A 26,108-nucleotide genomic window follows, 5' to 3' on the forward strand; every position below is an offset into this window, starting at 1 on the left:
TTAAAAGCTCCCAGATGATTCCTATGTGCAGCCAAGTTTAAGAACCCTAGGTGGAGCAACGACGGCCACAAAGAATTATAACTTTTGTGTATGGATCACAAAGGTTGTTAGAATTGGTCTCACTTGTTAAGGAGTGTACAATCCAACTGGCAAGTATAAACGCATGTGTGTGTGTATGTAGGTAAAGGTAACTGAAAGAAGACCTAGGACGTGTTCCTAGTGCATCAGGAATGACATGGGGACAGTAGGGGCCACCTGCACCCTCTTGATGCAATGACAGGCTCTGATAAAAGCATGGCCGAGAAAGGCAACTCCAGACATGGAATGGTGTAAATGGAAGAGTATCCACAATGTCCAGGACACAGTGAGGTGACGAATCTAGTTCTCTCTTGAAAGTAGAAGGGCTAAGCTTGGAGAACCAGCCCCTGAGAGGGCTCTGAGCAATAGGTCCAGGAGTCTGTTGGCACATGGGGTCTCTAAATAGATTTGAGGAAAGAAACAAATGAAGACGTTCACATCTTTGGGACAAACGGGACAAACGATCTGACAGAACTATTCACAGTGGGTTTGGGGGAAAGACTAAAATCCAATCTACTGAAAGAACAAAGTAGATTACGTAAAATCATATATTTGATGAGTCACAATCTTTTTACTTCCTTTTCGGTTTTGCACAAAGGAGAGGAACCAGAAAACCTTTGGTTCTGTTAACTCTAGCACAGATCTCACCTGCTGTGGGAACCACTGTCAGGAGAGACTGGCCAGACAGAAGGGTCTGTTTTTCTCTGCCCCAGCTTCCAATCTCCCAAATTGTGATACTTTGTGTAGCTATGTGTTCCAACTTTTTCTATGAAGACTACTCCTACAGTTAGGAAAGAGGATTCCAGGACAGGGCTTTAGGCAAGAGAAAGTCTTTCTTATAATTTTTTTTGGAATAAGGAGGATTTTTTGTTGTTGTTGTTTAGGGTGACACCCATGGCATATGGAGGTTCCCAGGCTAGGGGTCAATTCAGAACTGCAGCTTTCAGCCTATGCCACAGCCACAGCAACACCAAATCCAAGCTGCGTCTGCAACCTACACCATAGCTCACGGCAACACCGGATCCTTAACCCACTGAGGGAGGCCAGGGATTGAACCCGCAACCTCATGGTTCCTAGTTGGATTTGTCTCTGCTGCGCCACAACGGGAACTCCTATATGTATTTTTTTAAAGCTCTATTTGTAAGCCGCCACTATTGAAAATGTATTCAAGCCACTAGATGTATCTCAAACTCCTAAAACAGTGCTGGTACCTAGAAAGGGCTAAATAAAAACCAGTTAAATGACACTGTTAAACTGAATGGAGTTCCAAGTGAGGCAAGAAGGCAGCTATTATCCTGATTTATCTAAAGCAGTGAGGTCACCTCGGCTGCCTGTGTTCTAAATGCCTCTTTGCAAAGAGGGACATGTTCCAGTATCTGACCTTCTGATCCAATACTTTTCAAACCAGACAACAGCACTCATTTATGAAATGGCATCTTGTGAAACCAGGACATCAAAGTTCTTCACAAAGGCAATGAGTTCTGCCTTGGGTTATTCAGAGATACTGGCGCTCAGAAGCTGGCTACACAAATGGACCATCGTTCTAAGATGACAGAGACAATCTTGGTGTTTGTAACACTGTCATTGTATAAATATCTATTAAGAATCTGTGTTTTACTACATATACTAATTAGAAATACCTACAACAACATGAATCTGAGTGTTCACTGACAAAATAACCACACCAAGTGTTTGCGTCTGCTTGTTCTAAGTCATCATAATCTCTAGACACCTTCTATTTTCTCATCGTGGAGGGAAAAATCAGCACATCCAAGCCCCTTCCTTGGCGTTCTCCTGCCCCTCGAGAGTTTTACCTGCATAATGTACCGGGATCTCTATCTTTGGCCCAATGACGTAGTGACCCTCTTCCAGGCTGTGGGCAGTGATGGTGGTCCACTGACGGCATGAATGGATCAGAAGGTAGTCGTTTTCCCGCAGCCCTTCTATGCATTCTCCTAGAAAATACAATTTTATATGGGAAACTTAGAATTAGCACCTATTTACTCCACTCTATGAGGTAATGTCTCATTAGTTAAAACTTCACTGATGGATGGTTCCTCCCAAGATGAGATAAAGTTCACTTTTGAATGAGCAGCAAAAAAAGACATTCCATACCAAGCTGACTGTACACAGGATTTCATAAAAATTTTTCCCAGAGTTCCCGTCGTGGCTCAGCAATTAATGAACCTGACTAGGATCCATGAGGATGCAGGTTAGATCCCTGGCCTTTTTCAGTGGGATAGGACCTGGCGTTGGCATGAGCTGTGGTGTAGGTTGCAGACGTGGCTCAGATCTTGGATCTGGCTGTGGTGTAGGCTGGCAGCTACAGCTCCGATTCGACCCCTAGCCTGGGAACCTCCAAATGCCGAGAGTGCGGTCCTAAACAGACAAAAAAAAAAAAAAAAAAAGTATTTCCCACTTATTTGCAAAGAGATTCTCAAATACCTCATTCTATCTTAAGGATGATAGTGTAACAATAACACACTTATTAAGTGCCAACAATACATTAGGCACTAATTAAATGCTTTGCATATATTATCTCATGTAATACAGTAACATTATGAGGTATTGTTCCTTCTTCATAGGAGAGAAATATCAAGGTTCTGCATGTTTGGTGTTAGTCTAAGCTCACAGATTTAATAAGCAGAAAAGTGTGGATTCAGGCCTAGGGTCAGAGAGATTCCAAAGCTTATGCTCTTAATCACTGCAATTTAATTACCAAAATTAGAAAACTTAGCTCTCTGTTGAAAGAGTACTTGAGATTAAATGCCCATATCTCCTTTTAAATTTTTTATGTTTTAGTATGGTACTGGCACAAAAACAGACACAAAGATCAGTGGAACAGGACAGTAAGCCTAGAAATAAACCCAGGCACTCATGGTTGTTTAATACATGACAAAGGAGACAAGACAATACAATGGAGTAAAGACAGTTTCTTCAACAAGCGCTGCTGAGAAAACTGCACAGCTACATATAAAAGAATGAAATTAGAAAGAACATTCTTTAACGCCATATACAAAAATAAACTCAAAATCAATTAAAGTAAGACCATATATTCTAGAACTCCTAGAGGAAAACGGGCAGAACACTCTTTGACATAAATTTTTTCTATTTGTCTTGTAGACTAATGAAAATAAAAGCAAAAATAAGCAAATTGGACCTAATTAAGTTTAAAAGCTTTTACACAACAAAGGAAGCCTTAAACAAAATGAAGACAACCTATGGACTGGGAGAAAATATTTTCAAACAATGTGACTGACAAGGGCTTAATTTACAAAATATATAAACAGCTCATACACTCAATATCAAAAACCAAACAACCCAATCCAAAAATGGGCTGAAGACCTAAATAGACATTTCTCTAAAGAAGACATACACAGGGCCAACAGGCACATGAAAAGATGTTCAGCATCACTAATTATTAGAGAAAGGCAAATCAAAACTACAGTGAGGTATCACCTCACACAAATCAGAATGGCCATTATCAAAAAGTCTACAGATAATAAATGCTGGGAAGTTCCCATTGGGGCTCAGTGGTAAATGAACCTGACTAGTATCCATGAGGACATGGGTTTGATCCCTGGCCTAACTCAGTGGTTAAGGATCTGGTGTTGCTGTGAGGTAGTGTAGGTCACAGATGTGACTCAGATCTGGCATTGCTGTGGCTGTTGCATAGGCTGGCAGCTACAGCTCAGATTCAACCCCTAGCCTAGGAACTTCCATCTGCCATGAGTGAGGCCCTAAAAAGACCAAAAAAGAAAAAAAAAAAAAAAAAAGTTGGAGGGGGTATGGAGAAAAAGAACCATCCTACACTGTTGGTAGGAATGTAAATTGGTACAGCAACTATGGGAAACAGTATGAAGGTTTCTAAAAATAGAACTACCATATGATCCAGCAATTCCACTCCTGGACATATATCTGGAAAAGATGAAAACTCTAATCTGGAAAGATATATGTACCCCTATGTTCATCACAGCAATATTTACTATAGCCAAGACATGAAAGCAACCTAAGCACCTATCAACAGATGAATGAATAAAGATATGGTACATACATACAATGGAATACTACTCAGCCATTAAAAAAGAATGAAATAATGCCATTTACAGCAACATGGATGGACCTAGAGATTATCATACCAAAAGAAGTGAAACTAACACAACATTATAAGACAATAAAAAAATAAAATTGTATATATTTTGCCACTTCTCTCTGGCCTCCTACCAAATTTCCCAATGAACAATAATGAAGCTTTATAGCATACAAGTGAAATTATTTTTCATTTTAACATTTTCTAAAGTAATTTTTCAGCATATGAACCAATGACAAACTATTTCAAGAGAAATCCATGCCCTAAAATGTAACAGATTTTTTCAGAAGTTGAAATAATCCATCCTAATTCTACTTTAGTAATTTTAAGTGCTCAAAAAAGACTAATTTTTTAATACAGAAAACAGTAAGACTTTCTTATTTCTGAAATTTGTTATAGCTCAATAATTCAAAGAATTATTAATAATTTTGTTGTGTATTCTGAAATGGCATTTATAAACTTCTCAATAATATTTTCAGTAATAGAAGAGGCTGTAATGATCAACTTAGTTAACACAACCATAAATCATCTAATTTGTTTCCAAACCAATAAAGCAATGATCTTTAAAACAGTCTCAATGCAAGAGTACTTTATCACTGTCACAGCAAATACAGAGTTAAGAGCTTAATGGGGGGGGGGTGAGGATTCCTAGAGGGAGGGGCAGGGTCTGATTCCTCAGTGGGGATTTTTCAAACTCCTGTGCCCTTTACTCCCTGGGAGGACGAGGTTCATAAAGACACCATCAGGAGATCACTCATGAGCCCTCTGCCTCCCTCAAGCATGTTAGGGCAGGAAAGAAAAGACCTGGAACAGCTGCTCCAAAGGAAAAATTATACATCCCACTAGGTGCTCCCCACCAGGAGGCAGGAGTCAGAAGCTTGGGCTTTGAAGTTCAGCAGACCTGATCTAGTCAGAGCTCTGCTGCACAACTGTGTGGTGCTGGGTAGGAACCTTCTCTTTACCAGGAGGTGGGGCAACAATAGCCCCTGCTTCACAGAATGGTTGTGAGTATATGCAAGAAGGTGATGAAAAGTCTGTTGTATTAGGGACAATCAGGAAATACCACCTATCAATTACATTGGAAGCCTTTTCTCCCTAACTCAATCCTTATGTAAACATTGTAATGTAGGTCCTGTTACCATTCTACTGGTGACGAAATGACCTTCAGAGCAGTCAAGGAACTTGCCCAGAGCTGCACAGCTACAGTGGCAGAAAAACCAGCTTCACGGTCCCTCGTCTTCCCCTGCTCTTTCCACAGCCCTTTGCCTTGAAAACCACCAAAATTAATCCAAGAAACAGGGAGAGGCTGACCTTCAGCTTCAAGTCCCACTCATTCACTTAACCAGTATGACAAGCAGGGCTCTGAGTGCTTGGGATGTATTAGAAAACAAAACAAACATCCCTGCCCTGGGATACTTACTATCCAAAAGGAATGAGCCAGGCAGTACTGGTAGCAAAAATGAATGATGAAATCATGAGTTACAAACTGAAAGGTGCTATGAGAAAAGTGTAAGAGATTAGAATCATGCAAGAAAGGAGAGTCACTTGCAGGTTTGTCATTTTAAGACAGTCTTCATTCAATTATCCAACAAACATGTATTTATTTTGCCTTTTAAAAAAACCAGCTATATTGAGTTTTAACTGATATACAAAGAATTGTACATATTTAATGTGTACAATTTGGTGATCTGCAAACACTTGCAGAGTATCTTTTTATGCACAAAGCAATGGTAGGGGTGGGGGGGGTGAACAAAAACAGAGAGAAGACTTGGCCCACACTTCTCCTGGGTAAGATGTGTTTATCTGTAATGTCCTATAAGGTAGGACAAGAGGAACACTATGCAAGAGGACAAAGATACTGAGAGTGGGGATGGAGGTTTTTAGTAGGAAAGATCCGACTAAAGTGTTAACAGGAATAGGCAGCATTCGGGCCGATCCTTCTTTGGTGGATGAGTTGGGCTTAAATGAGAGGGAGGCAATGGGGAGCCACTGAAGAGTTTTGGTCAACACTCTGTTTAAAAAGAAATTAATCAGGCAGTACTATAAAAGATGGATGAGAGGAAAGAGAAACCAGAGGCATGGAAAGCATGCTGGAAACTCAGAGGGAAAAAACATAGCGGCATTCAGGGAAAAAAGAAAAATGTCATTTTCTGCAACTAAATTGTTATATCATAAAAATCATTTTAATTTTATTCCACAGTGGGCTCTAAAGAGGCAGCCAAGAAACAATTGCAGTCAAGTTAATCAAAATGAAAATTTAATGTTAAATCCTACTGCTTGCTGATGTAGTAAACACTCTATCAAGAGGATTCAGAATGATTTTTGAAACCATCAAGTAGTAAGAAACCAATGCCTATTTCTGAGCTTATGTCTTTTTAATTTTTTTTAAACAACTGAACCAAGTGTCTGCTTGAGGCAAAATAAGTTTCATTGAAATTGTCTAGAAAAAAAGCTTAATATAATCACTTAAAATATCCTAGGGCAGGTCACTAATAGAGAGTATTTAAATGAACTCATGAAGTAAATAATTTTTTGTGATATAATTATCCTGTTAAGTACTATGTATAGCATGCTGAAACTTACACATTTAGCTCAAATATGCAGTAACAAGAACTCTAAAAAAACTGGGTGTTAAATTCCAAAATATGTTAATGTCATCTTGAAATTTCTCCACAGCTAACAGGCTTCCAGGATATACTTTATTTTCCTGGTTTGACCTTGACGCCCCCAACATTAAGTCTCGCAACCTGTTAAAAGTCATTTTTTAATGTCAAGAGAACAGAAGTTCATGAATCCTTTAAAGTAAGTACATTAAAAAAAAAAATCAACCTTAAAATTTAAAAAATATTTATAACCTGGATATGTACCAACTCTGTTTCTTTATCTGCTGGGCCAACATAATCTTCTGATTCACCTTTCTCTCTCTCCTAGTTACCTGCTCTTGGTTTTCCCCCCTTTATATTATTTTTAATAGCAGGGGTTAATTAGCTTTCACCCTTAGCTTGTCTACCTTTCTCTCTCTTTTACAATTATATACATCTCTTAAAGATCCAGTGAGTTATAGACAACTCTCAGATGTATTCTACCGGTTACTAACTTCTCTTCTGAGCTCAGAGTCCAGACTTTATCTTCTACACATTTCTACCTAGATGTCACCTTGTCATTCACTCAGGCATCACACATTCATGCCACAAACACCTATCTATGACCAGCTATGTTCTAGGACCTGGGGATAGAGTATTGAATCAAGTACCTCCTCTCACAGATCTAACCTCCTGGCTGGATTTTCAGTCTTCTATCCTTTACTCTTTCAATTTATTTAAATATTGCTGCAGATAAAACGTTTTTAAGACTGTAGCACTGGAGTTCACATCATGGCTCAGCAGTAATGAAGCAAGCTAGTATCCATGAGGACACGGGTTCGATCCCTGGCCTTGCTCAGTGGGTTAAGGAGCCGTCATTATTGTGAGCTGTGGTGTGGGTGGCAGACGAGGCTTGGATCTAGCGTTGCTGTGGCGCAGGATGGCAGCTACAGCTCTGATTCACCCCTAGCCTGGGAACTTCCAAATGCCGTGGGTGTGGCCCTAAAAAGACAAAAATTTAATTAAATAAAAGAATGCAGCGCTGTTATCTTACTCTTCCTACTTCTGCCTTTAGGTGTTCGCATCCATGATGGGGCCTTAATTCCTTGGCCTAATACTCAATGCCCCCACAATCTAGTTCCAAAGAGTCTCTGATCTTACATCCCCCATACCATACATCAGAGTCCAAGGAACCCATTCCCTGTTCCATATCCGCACTGCACTTTCACACGTGTGGGCCCTTTCCTCACCTGCTTTCATTTGCCTGAGTCTTTATCTTCCAATCCCTATTTACACACTACTCTTCCATCCTACTGGCTCTTGAAAAACCAGCTCAAATGCTAACTTCATGAATGTCTTCCTGCTATGCATCCCAATATTTGCCATTTAAGCTGTACTAATTTTGTAGCTTTGCTTATAGTTATGCTAAATTTATAGATTTCTTTTAGAGCTACAAGCTCAAGGAATTCAGCTTGACTTTTTAGTGTCCATAAATATTTAAATGACAATAAAAAATTAACACCATGGGAATCTACACTGTGGCTCAGTGGTAAGGAACCCGGCTAGTATCCATGAGGATGCAGGTTTGATTCTTGGCCTCGCTCAGTGGGTTAGAGCTGGCGTTGCCGTGACCTGTGGAGTAGGTCACAGACGCCTGAACTTTGTATTGTTTTGATCTGTTATGGGCATAGACTGTTTCTTTTCTCATAGCTAAATCTATCAACAATGGGCAAATTATAGGTTCTATGATATCTGTGTTGCTCATACTACAAACCAAATTTAACAGTTGTACATTGTTTCATTTTACCAATGTTAAAAGGAGAGCTGGTTGAGTGATAACACTGTACATGTACTTCCTGATTATTAATAAACAGGTTGCTTAATTTTAATTACATATTTACTTGAGCTTACAAAAATCCTTTTCATGTAGAAAGGAAACCCACTAAACTCAATACACAAACCATCATTTCTCTTACAACTTAAACATTTTTTAATACTTTGGATGGCAGGAGCTGATTATTAGGCAAATTTCCTCTTCTTCCCAACTCCATGCCACTAAGTGCTAAGCCAATGTGTGTGAGCAGAAAAGACATCTCTGACCTTCCTGCCTACAAGCTATCTTTGAGGTTCTTTCCTTGGCCAGGGGCTGAAAATTGAATAAGATCTTGGGACACAAGGTAAAGAGAGCACAACTGCCAGCAGTCTGGGCTCCTTAGTTAACATAAAGTGGAGTAAAGCACCTGCCTCCATTTGGTATCAATAAACCCTGATGATAATTCAATATGGTCATTTTTCACTATTTAGCTTCCATACACTTAACTATCAGATGAAATTAAAGGTATTTTCCTCCTTTTTGTCTTATATTTTGCAATAAAAAATAAGGGCAATTCTATTTTCTCAGACCTCTCTTTGTATATAAAATATTTTTTTAAAAAGGTTATTATTTCAGGCTAATAGGAAGCTTTATTGACATCAAGCATGATTGTTGACTTAACCACAATAAATGGTAGCAGTTTTTTTGTTGTTGTTACGATTTACTTTAACTTAGAAAAGTGGAAGCGATTGCTAGACATCCACTAATATCTTGCTCACTCCTTTTCCTCAGTGACAGTGGGCACAGGGCTGCCCAGAATACAGAACAGTGTAACCAGGCCCCATACCAATTAGGTGTAACAATGTAACTAGGTTATAGCCAATGGGATGTAGCATAAGTAGTATATGTTAACTTCCTCGATATATATATTAAATATATGTGTACATAATATATATGTATATATATGTATATATACTAAATCTTTAATATGCCAGAAAATTCACTGGCAGAAGTTTACAATTCAACGATTTTAGAATATTCAGAGTCGTGCATTCATCACTACTGTCTAATTACAGAACATTTCTACCATCCCAAAAGAAACTTCAAACTCATTAACAGTTATTCCCTACTCGCCATTCTAGCCTTAGCCTACTTTCTGTATCTATAAATTTGCCTATTTTGGACATTTCATTTGAATGGAGGTATAAAATATGTGAACTTTTGTGTCTCGCATCTTTCTCTTGGCATGTTTTCAAGGTTCATCTATGCTGCAGCATGCATCAGTACTTCATTCCTTTCAACGGCCCTATAATATTTAGTTAGTTACATGGATATACCATGTTTTATTTATCCAGTCATCAGATGATGGACATCTGGATTGTGTAAGGTTAGGGCAGTTATTGAATACTGCTGATATGAACATCTGTGTACAAGATTTATATAGACCTATGTTTTCATTTCTCTCTATATACCTGGGGTGTAACTGCTGGGCCATATGGTAACTTTTTGAGAGCTCCCTGACTTTTTTCCAAACTGGCCACACCATTTTACAGTCCTACCAGCAATGAATGAGAGTTCCAATTACTTCACACACTCCAACACTTGTTATTATCCATTTTTTCAATTACAGCCACCTTAGTGGGTGTGAAGTGTGTCTCATACACTTGTGGTTTTGGTTTATGTTTACCTAATTAGTGATGTTGAACATCTTTTTGTGTGTTGTTGGCCATTCATATTATCTTTTTTTGAGAAATGTTTATTTAAATCCTTTGCCAATTTTAAATTTGGACACTTTATTGCTGAATTGTAAGCTTTTTTAATATATATCCTAGATACAATATCCTTATCAAACACATAATTTGAAAATATTTTCTCATGTTATGTGAACTGTACTTTCTCACTTTCTTGTGCCCTCTGAACCACAAAATTTTTAAATTTTGATGAAGTCAAATTTATTTTTAATTCTGTGCTTCGGGTGTCACATGCGAAGAATTTTTGCATAAACCAAAATCATGAAGATTTATGTCTGTATTTTACAGTTTTTAGCTCTTATGATGTATGATTTATTTTGAATTAAATTTTTTTTCTTTTTTTTTTCTCTTTTTAAGGCTGCACCTGAAGCATATGGAAGTACCTGGGCTAGGGGTCAAATTGGAACTGCAGCTGCAGGACTATGCCATAGGCACAGCAATGCCAGATCTGAGCTGTGTCTGTGACCTACTCCGCAGCTTGCAAAGAGGGATTGAACCTGCATCCTCATGGATACTAGTTGGGTTCTTAACCCGCTGAGCCACAACTGGAACTCCTTGAATTAATTTTTGTGCATGTTGTGAGTAGGGGGGCCTAACTTCACTTTCTTTGTGTGCATATCCAGTTATCCAAGCACCAGCTGAAAGACTTTTTCTTCATTTAATTATGTTGCCTTCCCATCAAAAATCAATTGACCATAAATGTAAGGGTTTATTTCCAGCCTCTTGATAATACTTCATTGTTCTATACATCTATCTTTATGCTAGTACCACAGTGTCTTAATTACTATAGCTTTGTAATAAGTCTTAGAACTGGAAGTGTGAGTCTTCCAGCTTCGAGGATGTTGTGGTTTTTCTGGGTATGTTGCATTTCCATATGAATTTCAGGATTGGCTTGTCAATTTGTCTCAAAAGTTGGGATTTTGATAGTGATTGTGTTCAACTTATAGATAAATTTGGGGAGAACTGTCATCCTAACAATATTAACACTTCTGATTCATGAACATGGGATGTCTTTCCATTTATTTAAGTCTTTATTTCAATGATGTTTTGTAGTTTTTAGTGTGCAAGTATTATACTTCTTTTGTTAAATTTATTCCTATGCATTTTATTTTTTCACGGCATTACAAATAGAACTGTTTTTTAATTTCATTTTTGTAGTATTCAATGCTAGCGCAGAGAAACACAAGTGGTTTTTGCACATTGACCTTAAATCCCAAAACCTTGCTGAACTGTTTCATTCTAACAGTTTCTCTTGTAGACTGCTTAGGGTTTTCTATTAACAAGCTCATGTCATCTGCGCATAGAGATAGTTCTATTTTTTTCCCCTTTTCTTGCCTAATACCTCTGGCTAGAATCCTGAACTTAACTGGCAAGCAAGATTTATCTTTGGAGGGAATATGCCCTTCTTTTCCTACTTTATTCTTCTTGACAGATGGAAAGTGAATGTGATTATTAGAACTGAAATGGACCATCTCAGCCCTTGAAGGGAACTTAGGACTGAAAAAAACTGAGACCATGACACAGTAACAATTGAAAAGAAATTTGGGCCCTTGTCACCTTGTGCAAAACACTAACCTGAACTTTTGGTCTTTGGGTCTCTGTGACTTGCAGCCAAACTCAAACCTAAAATGGCACAGGAGCATTGGAATAAAGTAAGAATGGTGATGCCTGCATTATATAATCAAAATATGTGAACTAGTTTCAAAGCAAAATAATTTTTCTTTCTCAGTTTTTAAAAAGTCAATTGTATTAAAGGTGACTATCTATGGAAGTATTATCTAAGCCTAGCTCCTGGTTGTGAAATCTGAATAATGTCTCATATCTAATTTTTTCACTTCAAAATAATCCCCCAGGGTTTACAGGAAAGGGCACCATCAAAATAGCTTTTGATAATTTCTTGCTTTCAAGCCTTCTAACTAGTTTGTGGGTATAGAGGCTTTATTAATTTTACATTACTCAAAAATCACTAAAAATAATCTATCACACATTTAATAGAACTCTTTACTTTCACCTAATTACAGATAAGAGTTATATGTTAACTTACATTTGGATAGTTAAATTCACATCTTATGAGCTCTGGTTCTAAATTATTTATGAATCCAAGTCAGGGGCATAGGTCTAAATAGGGTGATATTAAGTATTCCTAATGTAGAAAGAAAAATAGTAAGTGTTTTCTTATATTAATGCCCTCCCCCCAAAAAAAATATTGAGGAAAACGGTGAACAGCTTTCTTAGAATTTACCATCACAGGCGAATTTAAGGTCAGCTATCCAACATTTTATTCTCGATCTTCTTTCTTAATTCATTAAAAAGTACAATACCTACAAACTAACTTATTTTCTGCTGTTAAAAAGTGCAGATATACTCTCACTTTGATCTGTTACTTTAGACACTCTACATTTGAATTTACGTTTAAGACCAAACATCCCTTTTGCTACCTTTAATATTACTTTGGGTAAATTGCAATGATTCTTCCTGGGATTACATATAACACGTCTGAACTTGTTTCAGTTGAATTTACTTTCTGTGTTTTATTTATATTTGGCTTTTTGAGACTTTAAAGATGATCAGGCTACATTTATATAACTTTTATATACAATTATCATTATAACTTATGGTCAAGTAAAGATAATAAAACATCCTTTTTCTTCAAAAAAGAAGAAAAGTGCCTCAGTGATATCACATGCTGAATACCATAGAAAGAAGGAAAAGTCACTCCATGGCCCACAGGTTATATACACCTATCTGACCATGACTAAGAACCAAGAACTAGGAGTTCCCGTCGTAGCGCAGTGGTTAGCGAATCCGACTAGGAACCATGGGGTTGCGGGTTCGGTCCCTGCCCTTGCTCAGTGGGTTGATGATCCAGCGTTGCCGTGAGCTGTGGTGTAGGTCGCAGACGTGGCTCGGATCCTGCGTTGCTGTGGCTCTGACGTAGGCCGGTGGCTACAGCTCCGATTGGACCCCTGGCCTGGGAACCTCCATGTGCCTCGGGAGCGGCCCAAAGAAATAGCAAAAAAAGACAAAAAAAAAAAAAAGAACCAAGAACTAGTAACTAACTCTCAGCTCATCCCCCTGTATCTCACTTTGGCCAAGAACCTGCAGCACAGAAATTCTAGTGTAATCCATGATGAGGAGCTCCCTGTTTTCTGAAAATGAGTAAGAATATTAAAGAAAGTAAGTGAAGTCAACCCAAGCAGGAAGATTTTTTTCTTTTTTCCTTTGTAGCCCCCCAGGATATTTTTATTCTTGGAAAATATTCTGATTAAGTTCAGTTGAACACTGCCGCCATAGCACGTTGACTAAACATGATTTCCAACTCCTTTACTGACTAAAAGTATCAAAAGTTTAGAAATATAAAACAATTGCTAAGGACCATTTAAATCCACACCTGCCCTTACTTTGAGTGCAGAGGTGTGAAACAACTAGGAACCCTTGTCTCAACTAGATCACCTCTCCTTTCCTCTGGTTTGCATTTGACAAGACTACCGGGCATAGATTAGGTATACAATGCACGCTTTCTGGAAAAGCAATCTTGGGTAGAAATTGAGGGCATGCACATTAAGTAAGTTTAAGTCTAATCTTAACACTAAGGTCTTATTCACTATTTAAGTCCCTACAGGAAAGCAGAGTATTTCGAAAGGCTATTTTTTTTTTTTTTTTTTTTTTCCTTTTTAGGGCTGCACCTGTGGCATATGCAAGTTCCTGGGCTAGGGGTCGAATGAGCTACAGCTGCCACCCTGAGCCACAGCCACGGCAACACTGGATCCAAGCTGCATCTGCAACCTACGCTGCAGTTAGCAGTAATGTGCCAGATCCTTAACCCAGTGAGCAAGGCCAGGGATTGAATCCACATCTTCACAGACACTATGTCGGGTCCTTAACCCACTGAGCTATAACAGAAACTCCAAAAAGGCTATTTTTTTTTCAAAAGCTATTTTTTCCTATTGATCTCTTCCCACCCTAAACAAAGATCTACAAGTCTACACTGTGTAAGATCTCTTCTTTAGAATACTTTATTCAAAGGCCCAAAGACTACAGTCTTGGGTTCTTACAACCTTAGGTTCTAAGCAAGTGAAAGAATTTTTATGGTTTATGGTTCACCATGAAATGCCAACAAGAAGACAAGAAAAGAGAGATTCATTTAGACAAAGCACTAAGTGATAAAGGAGTCAAAGAACCTCATGGAGAAATCTAAGCAAAAAGGAATGTATGAAACAAAAGAGAAAGATGTTTAAAAAAGAGAGTGTGAGATTAAGGATATATTTTTACTACCTCTTTTCAAATGAACCCTGGGACAAAGGACTCCCCTTTCAACAGCAGATTTAATGGGAATACTAGACTCCTGCTGTATGAAACAGAAGTATACCTACTTAACTCCAATCTGAAATTTTATGCTCTGAAATACTGTACTGTTTCTCATATTTAAAAGATAATTCTATGTCAAGTGATTTTTAGAAAAACAGGTGAGCAATTGTAGTATCGGTATTTCTACAAACATTGACAATATACTAAATCTGCTACTGCAGTGCCTGGCACATACCAAGGAGTCACATTTCTGGCAGGTGACGGACAGGGCTCAGATTTACATAGGAAAATTACACTTGGCAACCCATTAAAAGACAGTATATAGACATTCCTCTCTGATACAGCCTGTGTGTCCTCCAGTGCTGGACAGTGAACATAAAGAGGATGCATTTGGTTAATGCGATGTGTATATTTATCACAGTGTTCGAAGTGGTGTTACATCATAAAATCATGCATTGACCACACATTGAAGCAGACAGGCATCATTTCAGGCTTCCCCAGTCACTAAGCTCTGAGAAGGGAGAGCCGGCAAAGGCCAAATCACCAGGCACATTACTGGCACCCCCCGGCACCCCTCCTTTTCTGCCCCCAGCTCTCTGCTTCCACTAATTCAAATGAATGTTCATTGATTCCACATGTTCAGTGCAAGGCTATGTGAGATTTCAAAACAGCCTAAGATTTGGACCCAGGTTCAAGTTTGAATTGACAGTCTAATATTTATTAACTATATGACAGTGGGCAAATTATTTAACATCTTTGAGCCTCAGTGGTCTCACATTTTAAATGATGGTAATAATACTGTATGGAAGTAGGGATGGCTGGATGAGGATAAATATAAAGGACTCAGGATAGTACTGTGTAGGTAAAAGGCTCATGAAAATTATGACTTTGATTTAGTCCTTCCTCAATTAATTCCCTTTCTCTTATTAGCTGAGCTCAGGTACACAATACAGTCTCTTTCTCCAGTGAGAAAATACTCTGCTAAAGTGCAATGATTTGCACTGTATGCTTCCCGTCAATTATTAAAATAAAGGGGTGATTTTCTCCAGGTGTAAATGTCATGCTAAATCCAATAATTTTATTTCAAGAGGATAAGCCATAAGTCAAACTTACAAGATTTTCTCTCTCATTTTTAGTTTTAAATGTGATCCAGGGTCCCTTCAGCTTTATTATGTGACAAATAAAACAAATATGAAACACTGAAAGAATCAAACAAAAATATGATTCACTGCTACAGAAGTTACATGAACAGATACATTCTTAGAAAAATATTTGAACACATATTTGACAGTTTCTAGAATTTTCTCACATTAAATGGATTTACAAAAATCCTGCATAGCCTTAAAAAGAAAACCAAAGTTTTGAAAAAAACAAAGACTCACACATACACCATTGTTGAAAATATGATTTTTCTGGTGTCAATACACAACAACTACTGAATTTTAATAGTCTCTGTACACATGAAAGAGGGGTAATAAGAAAAATGCAAATACCAAATAACACCTAAAGTTTCTATTTTTCTAGGTGGGTTGCCCTGAAGGCAGAAGCTGGGCAACACTTTACTTCTAGACTTCAAAACACATGTAGTAAAAAAGTACGACATGAAAGAACATCATATTAAATAGAATACTGGAAACAAATGGTAAAAAAATTTAAAAACAATCCAATCATCAAATTTTATAGACAGGTCTATAAGGATATCATAGGCCTAAAAGAAGTGCATAGTGTCTCTGATAAGTAGGGTGTAACTTCTTAAAACAGAACTGGAAAACAAAACAAACCCCCAAAATCCTTTATTTCTAAAAGTCTAATATTTAGCTGGCTTGAGGAATGGTAAGACAAAGGTGCAACAGCTCTCAGGTGTATTATGTACACATATACTTTTTTAAATTAAAAATCTATTTGAATGGATCAAAATTACGTTGGTAATTATACATAAAAGATCGCTATTAGCAAAGTTTAAATTGCATTAAATTTAAGTAACATTGGAAAGGTTTTCACAAACACTGACAGATAAGGGGAAGCAGGGTCTGGCTCACTGAATGAGGGTGCTCTCCCTCACTGAGATCTATCAGTGAGTCACCACATGATCGTCACCAGATGACTCAGAATGTTCTAAACTTGCCCAGCTAGACAGACAGAGATTTGGAATATAGTCAATCACATGTAAATATATTTATTTTTCAGACAAAGGCAAACCTAAGTAATTTACCTGAATAATGAGAATATATTAAAAATGAACACAGAAAACTTTCTACCCCTTATCATTCTCCCTTCCAGGTCTAAGAAATAGAGAAATCATTTTCTTTCTCTTTTTTTTCAGCTGCCCCGTGGCATATGGAAGTTCCCAGGCTGGGGATCAAACCTGCACCTTCACAGAGACAAGCTGGATCATTAACTCACTGCACCACAGTGGGAACTCCAGAAATCGTTTCATTTTATTTCATTTTTCTTTTTGCGGCTGCACCTGTGGCATATGGAAGTTCCCAGGCTAGGGGTCGAATTCAAGCCACAGCTGAGGCCCATGCCACAGACACAGCAACACCGGATCCAAGCCACATTTGTGAACTACACAGCAGCCTGCAACAACAATGCCTTAACTTACTGAGCAAGGCCAGGGATTAAATCCATATCCTTACGGACACTATGTTAGGTTCTTAACCACTGAGCTACTATAATAGGAACTCTCAGAAATTATTTTATAAATTATCTAAGGGCCAATGTCCAGAATGTTATTCCCTTAACTTAATAAAAATAAAGAATATTTTCTTCCATTTCAATACTTGCTTTTCTTCTAGATTCAAGAGAAATACTAGGTAGAGAGTCTAAATAAAACCAAGGAGCCTAAAATAGAACAATCACACACATATAATAAAACTGACAGCCTGCGTTCTTTTCCCCCCAGGCCAGATGGTCAAAATGAGATACTTTCTTCTTGGCATGCTTACAGATTGCTCTGCTTGGGCACTGATGTTCACGTCAGGTCAACTGTTCCTTGCTGCTGTGTTCTACATACACCCACAAGCCCATCCCACACATTTCTGTTCTTGGTCCCAGTCCTACCTCTGCTATGGGAGAGGTATTGCTTGTTTTCTACATATGAAATAGGAATAACAGACCCACTCCAATGGATAACCTGAGAAACATCTTCTGCAGCAGGATATAACATCACCAAGAACTAAGTCAATAAAGTGAAAAGGAACAGAAATGACATTCTCAAGTCACTTTAAGCATGATGGTACTTTAACAACACGGTGAGGTTGAGGCCTTCCCTATCTTCCCACAAAAGCTGGAACCTCTCCCAAGCATCACGGTAAGACAGAACCAGTAAGGCTGGCTCAGGGTTTTAAAACAGAACAGGGGAAAAGAAGTAAGATTCTCCTTAATTCAGTGAAGCCGTGGCTATTAGGACAACAGACGGAAAATGCATTAAGCTGAAAAGATGGTAACACTGCAACTCTGAAGACCAGTAATCAGCATCAGTAGAGAGAAAAGGAGCGAGGGGCGGTATATTAGTTTTCTACTGCTGCATAACAAACTACCACAAACTCAGCAGCTTAGGTGTAGTTTAGAAATCTGGCACAGCATGGCTAGGTTCCCTGCTCAGGCTGAAATCAAGCTGCTGGGTGGTTGGGTTCTCATCTGAAGCTCAGTGTCCCCTTCTAAACCTATTCCTGTTGTTGGCAGAATTCAGTTACAGTTTTTTTTTTTTTTTTTCCTGCTGGGAACCAGATACTCTAGACTCTTTAAGGCTGCTCTCAGGTCCTTGTCCTGTGGCCTCCTCTTTATCTCAGGGACAAGAATCTTTCTTGTGTTGAATCCCTGTGATGGTTTTTGTTTTTTTTTTTTGTTTTTTTTGTTTTTTGTCTTTTTGCCATTTCTTGGGCTGCTCCTGCGGCATATGGAGGTTCCCAGGCTAGGGGTCGAATTGGAGCTGTAGCCACCAGCCTACGCCAGAGCCACAGCAACATGGGATCCAAGCCGCGTCTGCGACCTACACCACAGCTCACGGCAACGCCAGATCCTTATCCCACTGAACGAGGCCAGGGATCGAACCCGCAACCTCATGGTTCCTAGTCGGATTTGTTAACCACTGAGCCACGACGGGAACTCCCCTCTCATGTTTTGAGTATCTCTGGCCTCCTTCTCTGTAATGAGCCAGAGAAAACTATCAATTTGAAAGGACATGCCTGATTAGGTTGGGCCCACCATGGATAATCTATCTTAAAGTCAACTGATTAGGGACCTTACTTACATCTGCAAAATCCTTTTACCATATAATGAAACATAATATGGTACAATATCAGGGGATGGTGATCAAGAGGGCCACCTTAGAATCTTACCACAGATGGCAATATGGGAAGAAGGCCAGTTATTCCAGCACAGGGCAGAGGTAAAACCGAAGTTAAGAGTTTTAAGGGAAAACTTTACGACTCTTCCAAAGAGATTTTATGGGTAAAAGTAATCACAATCAATTTATACTTTGAGACATGAGGATATGAACCAACCATTACCCTGCCCAAGGTGAATGGAAAAGCCAAGCAAGAGTGCAGCTATGCTAATGTTTAAGCCCTTAGGTAGTTCAAAAGAACAGTTCACTTAGACTCTAGAGACAAACAGAATCTAACAGATAGATTTAACTGAGAAATGAATGCAGCTAAAACCTCTCAGTCCGTATGAAGAATAAAGTTTAAAATAATTTCCAACCATTTCACTTGACTTTTTAAGATAAATTGAATGTAATTATCACAGCTTTAAGTAGTTTCAAAATTATTACTGTATATGATGCTTAGGTTCCAAGGTATTTTTGCTACTCTCCTTTGACTGTGCTCTTAAAGCCCTAGATTAGAAGGGGAAAGAACCTCTGATCTGAGGGGAAATGTGCCTACCATCTGAACTGCATACATCTCTACCTCTTCGGATGCATCCGACTACTGCCAGGCACTGGCTCCTGCTGACCTCCACTCCTTGAATTTCGGGATGCTGACCCTGAACTGCCACCTTAGCAGAGCTGAAACTACTACCTCACTCCTCCGTTCAAGGACCACCAGGAAACAACCTTTTTAGGTTTGTAAAGGACACTTTTCATTTAAATTGTAAAGAAGGGAATCCAAAGCAGGATGCAAGAGAGCTACACAGTATTTAACTGCACTGGTTTCATAAACAGGAATGTTTTCTGCCTTGGAGCTATCTTCATTACAGAAAATCTGGCAGCTTTGAGTTTCCCAGATTAGTCCTCCTTATACTGATGCTGGCATAAGGGGCCAATCCACAGGGTGCCCCGCCCCCCGCGCCTCTGATTTCTGCTGCATTTACCTATATAGAGAAATAAATACTTCTGGAGAGATACAGAAAGGGCATAAAGCTCCTCCCAAAGTCCTTCAGATAAACAGCAATTATAAAAGGGTCACTCAGTACATTCCGCTTCACCAATTCATTAGTTTGTCCTGAGACCACCTGTACTTAGCATTGGTACCTAACTGTCAAGCACTGGCTGATCCTGAGCTCCAGCTCAACATATCCCAATACCTTCTGGATATCACCAGCTGAAGCCCCATGAGAACCTAAACACTTGATATGTCCCAGAATGTGATGATCTTCCCTCCCAAAGCCCTTGCTCCTCCTATCTCAGTGGGAGGAAGTTCCGCTATCAACCAAGCATTCACTGTCAATGGTACCTCCTCCCTTATCAGCCACATCCAACTCCTCACCAAATCTTATGGAGGCTTGTTGATCCAGAGGCAACAGAAGGTAGTCATTGAGAGTGTGGCCACATGCTAATAACTGTATAACTCAGCAAGTTATTTCCTGTCTCTGTTCTCAGTCTTCTCATCTGTAAAATGTACATGACGGTAATAAGAATAACGGCATCTACTTCATAGGGCTGCTGTAAGGATCACCTGATTAGTGAATATCAAGCACTTACACCAGGCACCCAGTACATGGCAAGCCCTCAGTAAATCTCAGCTGCTATTATTGTTGTCATTATTCTAACTCCGCCTCTCTCGACTGCATCCCTTTCTACCCATCCCCTCTGCTCTAGGCTTAATGCAGGCTCCCAACAGCTCTCAGTAGGAACGTTATGAGGGTGTTTCCATTTAGATTCTGGCACCCCTCTAACCTCACTTCCATTCTGCTGCAGTCAGTCTTTCAAAAGCAAATCTGCTTTCCTTATTCTGGTTGGTAATCTTCAATGGCTCTCAACTGCTAAGAGAAAAAAGTCAAAACTCATGGAGTACAGCATGGAACCCTACCTGCCTGATGACAACAATTATGCTAGGAAACTCTGAGGCATGGGAAGGCCAAAGAAGTGCCCACAGGTGGAAACCAGCACAGTCCCAAGTGCTACCTATCTTCGGTCTTCATGGATTTTCTCATGCTCTTCCCACTGCCTATGATGCCCTATACCCACAGCTATTCCAACTAGGTATTTCAGAGTCTAACACTACCTCCTCTGTCACCTTTGCAAATGATCAGTTCTTCCTTACTTTCTTCAAATGTCTCATGAACACCTAGAATAGTCTCAAGTCCATACAAGACTTTCCCAAACTAGACGCAGGCTACCTTTCCAACATGTCATGAGACACAGACAGAATGACCTGGGGTTCTCCGAAGCAGTCTCTTTAAGGGATCTGCTTCTTTGTACCTGCTTGCTTCTGCCTAGGATGTCTATTATCTTTTCTCCATCTGGTAAAACCTCATTCTTGGTGAAGTCCTTGCTGGTGCAGCCCTTCTACTTTACATCCCGCAGATGAAGTGTTTCCTTCTCTTACCATCTTGGCAGTCTGTATGCATCCTTCCCAGGGTCCTCCTGATTGTAATGACATTTCATATTTGCCCATCTGCCTTCCATGCTAGGCTGGGAGCTCAAGATCTTGGAAGCCCAAGTACTTAACATCAATACTCATTTTACATTTGGGGAATGAACTCCTGTGTAACTGGCATTCTATTATCATTTTTCACTCATTAAATTCATAATGAGACTTTCACCATGTGACACTATCTCTTTCTCTCTTTTTTCTTTTTAGCGCCACACCTGTGACATATGGAAGTTTCCAGGCTAGGGGTTGAACGGGAGCTGCAGCTGCCAGCCTACACCACAGCCACAGCAACAAGGGATCAGAGCCACAACTGCAACCTACAGTGCAGGTCACAGCAATGACAGATCCTTAACCCACTGAGCAAGGCCAGGGTTTTTAACCCAGTGAGCCACAACATGAACTCCTATGTGATGCTATTTCTTACAGAATAGAATTTGGGCCCAAACTCAAAGCTTATCAATCCTGGCCCAGACTATTAGGAGAAAGTTAATGTAAAAAGGTGAGCTCCTCATATGAGGCAAATTTTTTTTTTAAATCCTGAATGGAGCACTAATAATTAAATTTGGAATCACAGAACTAGAAGGAAGCTTGCAGAACCTAAATGTCACCTGCCTTCATTTCACATATGAAGAAATGTACACAAGGTTCCCAAGCAGTTAGTGGCAACTGAAGACTTCCTGCTTCTTGGTCTAACCCACACAGTCCCGTTATGCCGGATAAAAACGAAAACTAAAGTGTCGCATACAAATGATTTACCGAGATTTCACACGAGCACATGTGCAGTTCACCTAAGTTGTATACTTCAATGTAGTGACAGAGCAAATCCAGCCCAGGTGACTATTGTGAAGAATAGAAAGACAGACACCTGGTTTTGAAGTCTAAGCCCACAGTTTGTTTTTGTTGTTTGGTTTTGTGTGTGTGTGTGTGTGTGTGTGTGTGTGTGTGTGTGTCTTTTTGCCATTTCTTAGGCTGCTCCCGCAGCATATGGAAGTTCCCAGGCTAGGGGTCGAATTGGAGCTGTAGCTGCCGGCCTAGGCCAGAGCCACAGCAACACGGGATCCAAGCCGCGTCTGCAAGCTATACCACAGCTCACGGCAATGCCGGATCCTTAACCCACAGAGCGAGACCAGGGATAGAACCCGCAACCTCTTAGTTCCTAGTCAGATTCGTTACCACCGAGCCAGGAAGGAAACTCCTAAGCCCACAGTTTGAATCCCAGCCCAACACTAGCTGTGCGATCCCAGGTACAGCACAATAATCTCGGAGGCAGTTTTCTAACTGAAATGCAAAGAACAAATAGTACCTCTTTCATTAATTGTGAGGATTAAAATGAGGATGTTGATGAGTACATTCTGTGAATCATAAATGCCACATAACTGCCATATGCTGAGAAAATAAAATATAAGGTATTAGTTTACACTGTATCTTTTTTAGCATTGAAAATCAGTCACTAGTTAACTGTTCTGATTTTTCTTATATCCACCCCCACCCCAACTCCAGCACTTGCTCTTATCATTAGAATCCTTGCACTGGATCCTAAGTAAGGAAAAGAGAGAAAAGGTAGATATTACGGGAATACACAAACCTCAGGTTTTCCTTAGGCTCCACTGCAGGGATAAAACACAAATATCTCTTTAAAGTAAGGTCACGAGTATATCATAAGCCCACGACCATGTAACACAGAATGCTACCTACCCACATATTCAAACTACAGATCTCACACAAACTCAATGTCAGGGAAGCACAGACTCCCTGGAAGCATTAGGGATCATCTGAACCCTATCTTAGCTTTAAAGCATATTTAAATGAGAAGCAAAACTACAAAAAAAGTCACAGATTACTATACTATTTTATACTTCAACACACAAGTTAATTATTTCATAGTTTATACCTGTCTATAGATTATATTCGCCTATCACTGAACAGAACATTTGACTATCCCACAAAAGTACTTTCATGGGCTAAACTCTATGATACATAAAACTTGAGGTAAGTACTTAGCTTATGAGGCTGAAATATACATAGAAATTTTAAAGTTTTTGAGTTCCTTCTCCCTTTGGCCATTAAATCTCACGCATCTGTATTACACTACTACATGCACAGATATATAAACATATGCACTCACAATCTAATTTCTACTTGGGATCCTGTTTTTAGGAAAGAAACCGTAGTTACTTATGATTATCAGCCAGGATACCAGAATAAGATCAAAGTCAAGGTGAAGAAAGAGGAAATAATCAGGGATTACAATCAGTATTGCACAAATCTTGTTAACATAAATCAATTTACCGGGACCTGATACTTTTCAAACCAAGAAGGCAAAAAATGGGCATTAACTCTATGGCTGTATGAAGTATCTTAAGAAACAGCTAAATTATTTTCTCTCAGCATGTATACTTAAACGTCTGAATAAAATTTTAAAAATAAAGCTTTAAGTGTGGCTTTATCCTGCCATCAACTTACATATAAATAGAACTTGTAAACATCAGATGTTTTACCCACTTTCCTTCGTGAAACATCCTTATAACATTCTCTTAATTCAGCATGTTGTCAAATAGTACTTATTAAGCACTATTCTCAGCAAATGAAACAGAACAGCCCCTTGTTCTGTGTTGTAATTTGGCACAGACAACGTCCTCACAGGCCAGCCTCCCAAAGGGTATATCAGAGCTGTTCTAAAGAAAGATCACCACAGTAAGGCCCAAGAAAAAGGCACTTAAAATTCTGTACCAGTCCCAATTTAGTGTCTGTGATTGAGCAAAGTGTCAACCAAATCATCACCCAGCTCCTCCCTTCCACTATTTTGACCCCAGTGGGTTGGCATACATCAATTAGTTACTACTCACTTATATATTTCACTATATATGTGCTTAGGATATTCCATATATTTTGCTTTTAAACTCTATTCACTCAGCAGCTCCCTTTTTTTTTTTTTAAGGAAAGAATCTTCCCCATATTTAGTGATAGGAAACACAGTTATTTAACCAGTTAGCTAAAGTGTCCTTGTGGCACAAAATCTTATTTGGAGACTCTTCCCATGAACAACTATGAAGGTGTGTGTGCCCAGGAAGAGTTTCTACTTTTAAATGTAACTGACTACTGTTGGAGATAGTGATTCCAAGTACAGATGAAAAACACTGAGGAGGGGGAGTCTGCCTCCGTAATTTGCTACCTGTTCAGGTCTAAGAGTCTCTTTTTAGGGGCTATAAGAAATCACTCTGTGCTCTGTACTACCTTGTAATTTGGAGCAGAGGGCCTTGTAATAAGGAAGAGAGACAGGCATGAAAGGATCAAGAAAGACTAGATGGTACAAGAGTCTAAAGCTACTTCCACGGCTAAGATTTTAAGATCATCAATGTTCAGTGAAGGTGTGTAGCCGACCTCCAAAGAACACAGCCAAACAGTCTGTCTAGTCCAGGGCATCTAGTCCAGTCAAGGATGTGTGGGCCAGCTAATCAGACTATAGATTTCGTGCCTTGCTCCCTTCTGCAAGAAGGAATTCTTTTTATCTAACCTATGTCCCTGTGCAACCATTTCCCTTTCTTCAGTTCTTAGTGAGAAAGGAAACAACTGCTCAGTATCCTTCTCCTGACAACCCTTCACATACGCGAAGACGTATTAAGTGGCCTCTTGAACTTCACTTCAAACGAAAGATTCACAACTCCTCCATGGATTCACCCCTTCCTCATGGGCCTTATTTTTTATAGCTCGTTGGTTTCTGCTATTGCTCTTTTCTGGATCCTCTCCAGCTTTCTTTCTTTAGTTTGAGAGTCTGAAAGAAAAAATTAAATGTTCCACAAATGGCCTGGATAACAGGCAAAGCAGGGTTATTTTAATGTTCTTAAAAATAATATTTTTACTAATATTAAAATACTAATATGTACTAATATTAAAAATTGTATTTTTACTAATTTTTTTTTTTTTTTTTGTCTTTTTGCCATTTCTGGGGCCGCTCCCGCGGCATATGGAGGTTCCCAGGCTAGGGATCGGATCGGAGCTGCTGCCACCCGGCCTACACCAGAGCCACAGCAACGCGGGATCCGAGCCGCGTCTGTGACCTACACCACAGCTCACGGCAACGCTGGATTGTTAACCCACTCTGCAAGGGCAGGGACCGAACCCGCAACCTCATGGTTCCTAGTCGGATTTGTTAACCACTGTGCCACGACGGGAACTCCTATTTTTACTAATATTAAATTACTAATACTATTTAATATTAAAATACTAATTAAATTACTAAATCGTAATTTTACTAACATAAAAATACAATGAAAGTTGTATTTTTACTAATATTAAAATATTAATCTCTCCAATTAACAAAAAAATGTAAATCTCAGGATCTAAAATAAAATACACACATGACAGCAAGTCTCGCTTCAACTTATACTTCACTTTATTACATACAGGCTTGTTCTTTCCACTACCATCTTCTTCTCCACGAGAATTTCAGTCTTCAAATGCATGAGTACTACTTTATTCTACAGAAATCCCTCCTTTTAATTCTACTTAGAGCTTTTAAAAGTTAATCAACTCGATCAATTTAATATTTATTACCTGAATGGTTAATGACTTCGCTGCTGACTTTATCAGTGCACGCTGAAGTTTGTAACCCTAACCCTCACTGCCCCAACTTTTTGGTGGGAGCTCCAAGTTTAGGAGAGTCAT

The 26,108-nt window shown here is 39.1% G+C and overlaps 1 protein-coding gene across 3 annotated transcripts in view; it reads right to left on the reverse strand.

The window, feature by feature from the left end:
• GAREM1 (GRB2 associated regulator of MAPK1 subtype 1) overlaps positions 1 to 26,108 on the reverse strand; it is a 224,483-nt gene that overhangs the window by 153,221 nt on the left and 45,154 nt on the right. For all 3 annotated transcript variants that reach the window (XM_003482054.4, XM_021096217.1, XM_021096218.1), the window contains exon 2: positions 1,893 to 2,033. In XM_003482054.4, coding sequence (XP_003482102.3) covers positions 1,893 to 2,033 — 141 coding nt within the window. The remainder of the gene's footprint in view (positions 1 to 1,892; positions 2,034 to 26,108) is intronic.

The sequence above is a fragment of the Sus scrofa genome, chromosome 6, assembly GCF_000003025.6.
Source record: "Sus scrofa isolate TJ Tabasco breed Duroc chromosome 6, Sscrofa11.1, whole genome shotgun sequence".
Lineage (NCBI taxonomy): Eukaryota > Metazoa > Chordata > Mammalia > Artiodactyla > Suidae > Sus > Sus scrofa.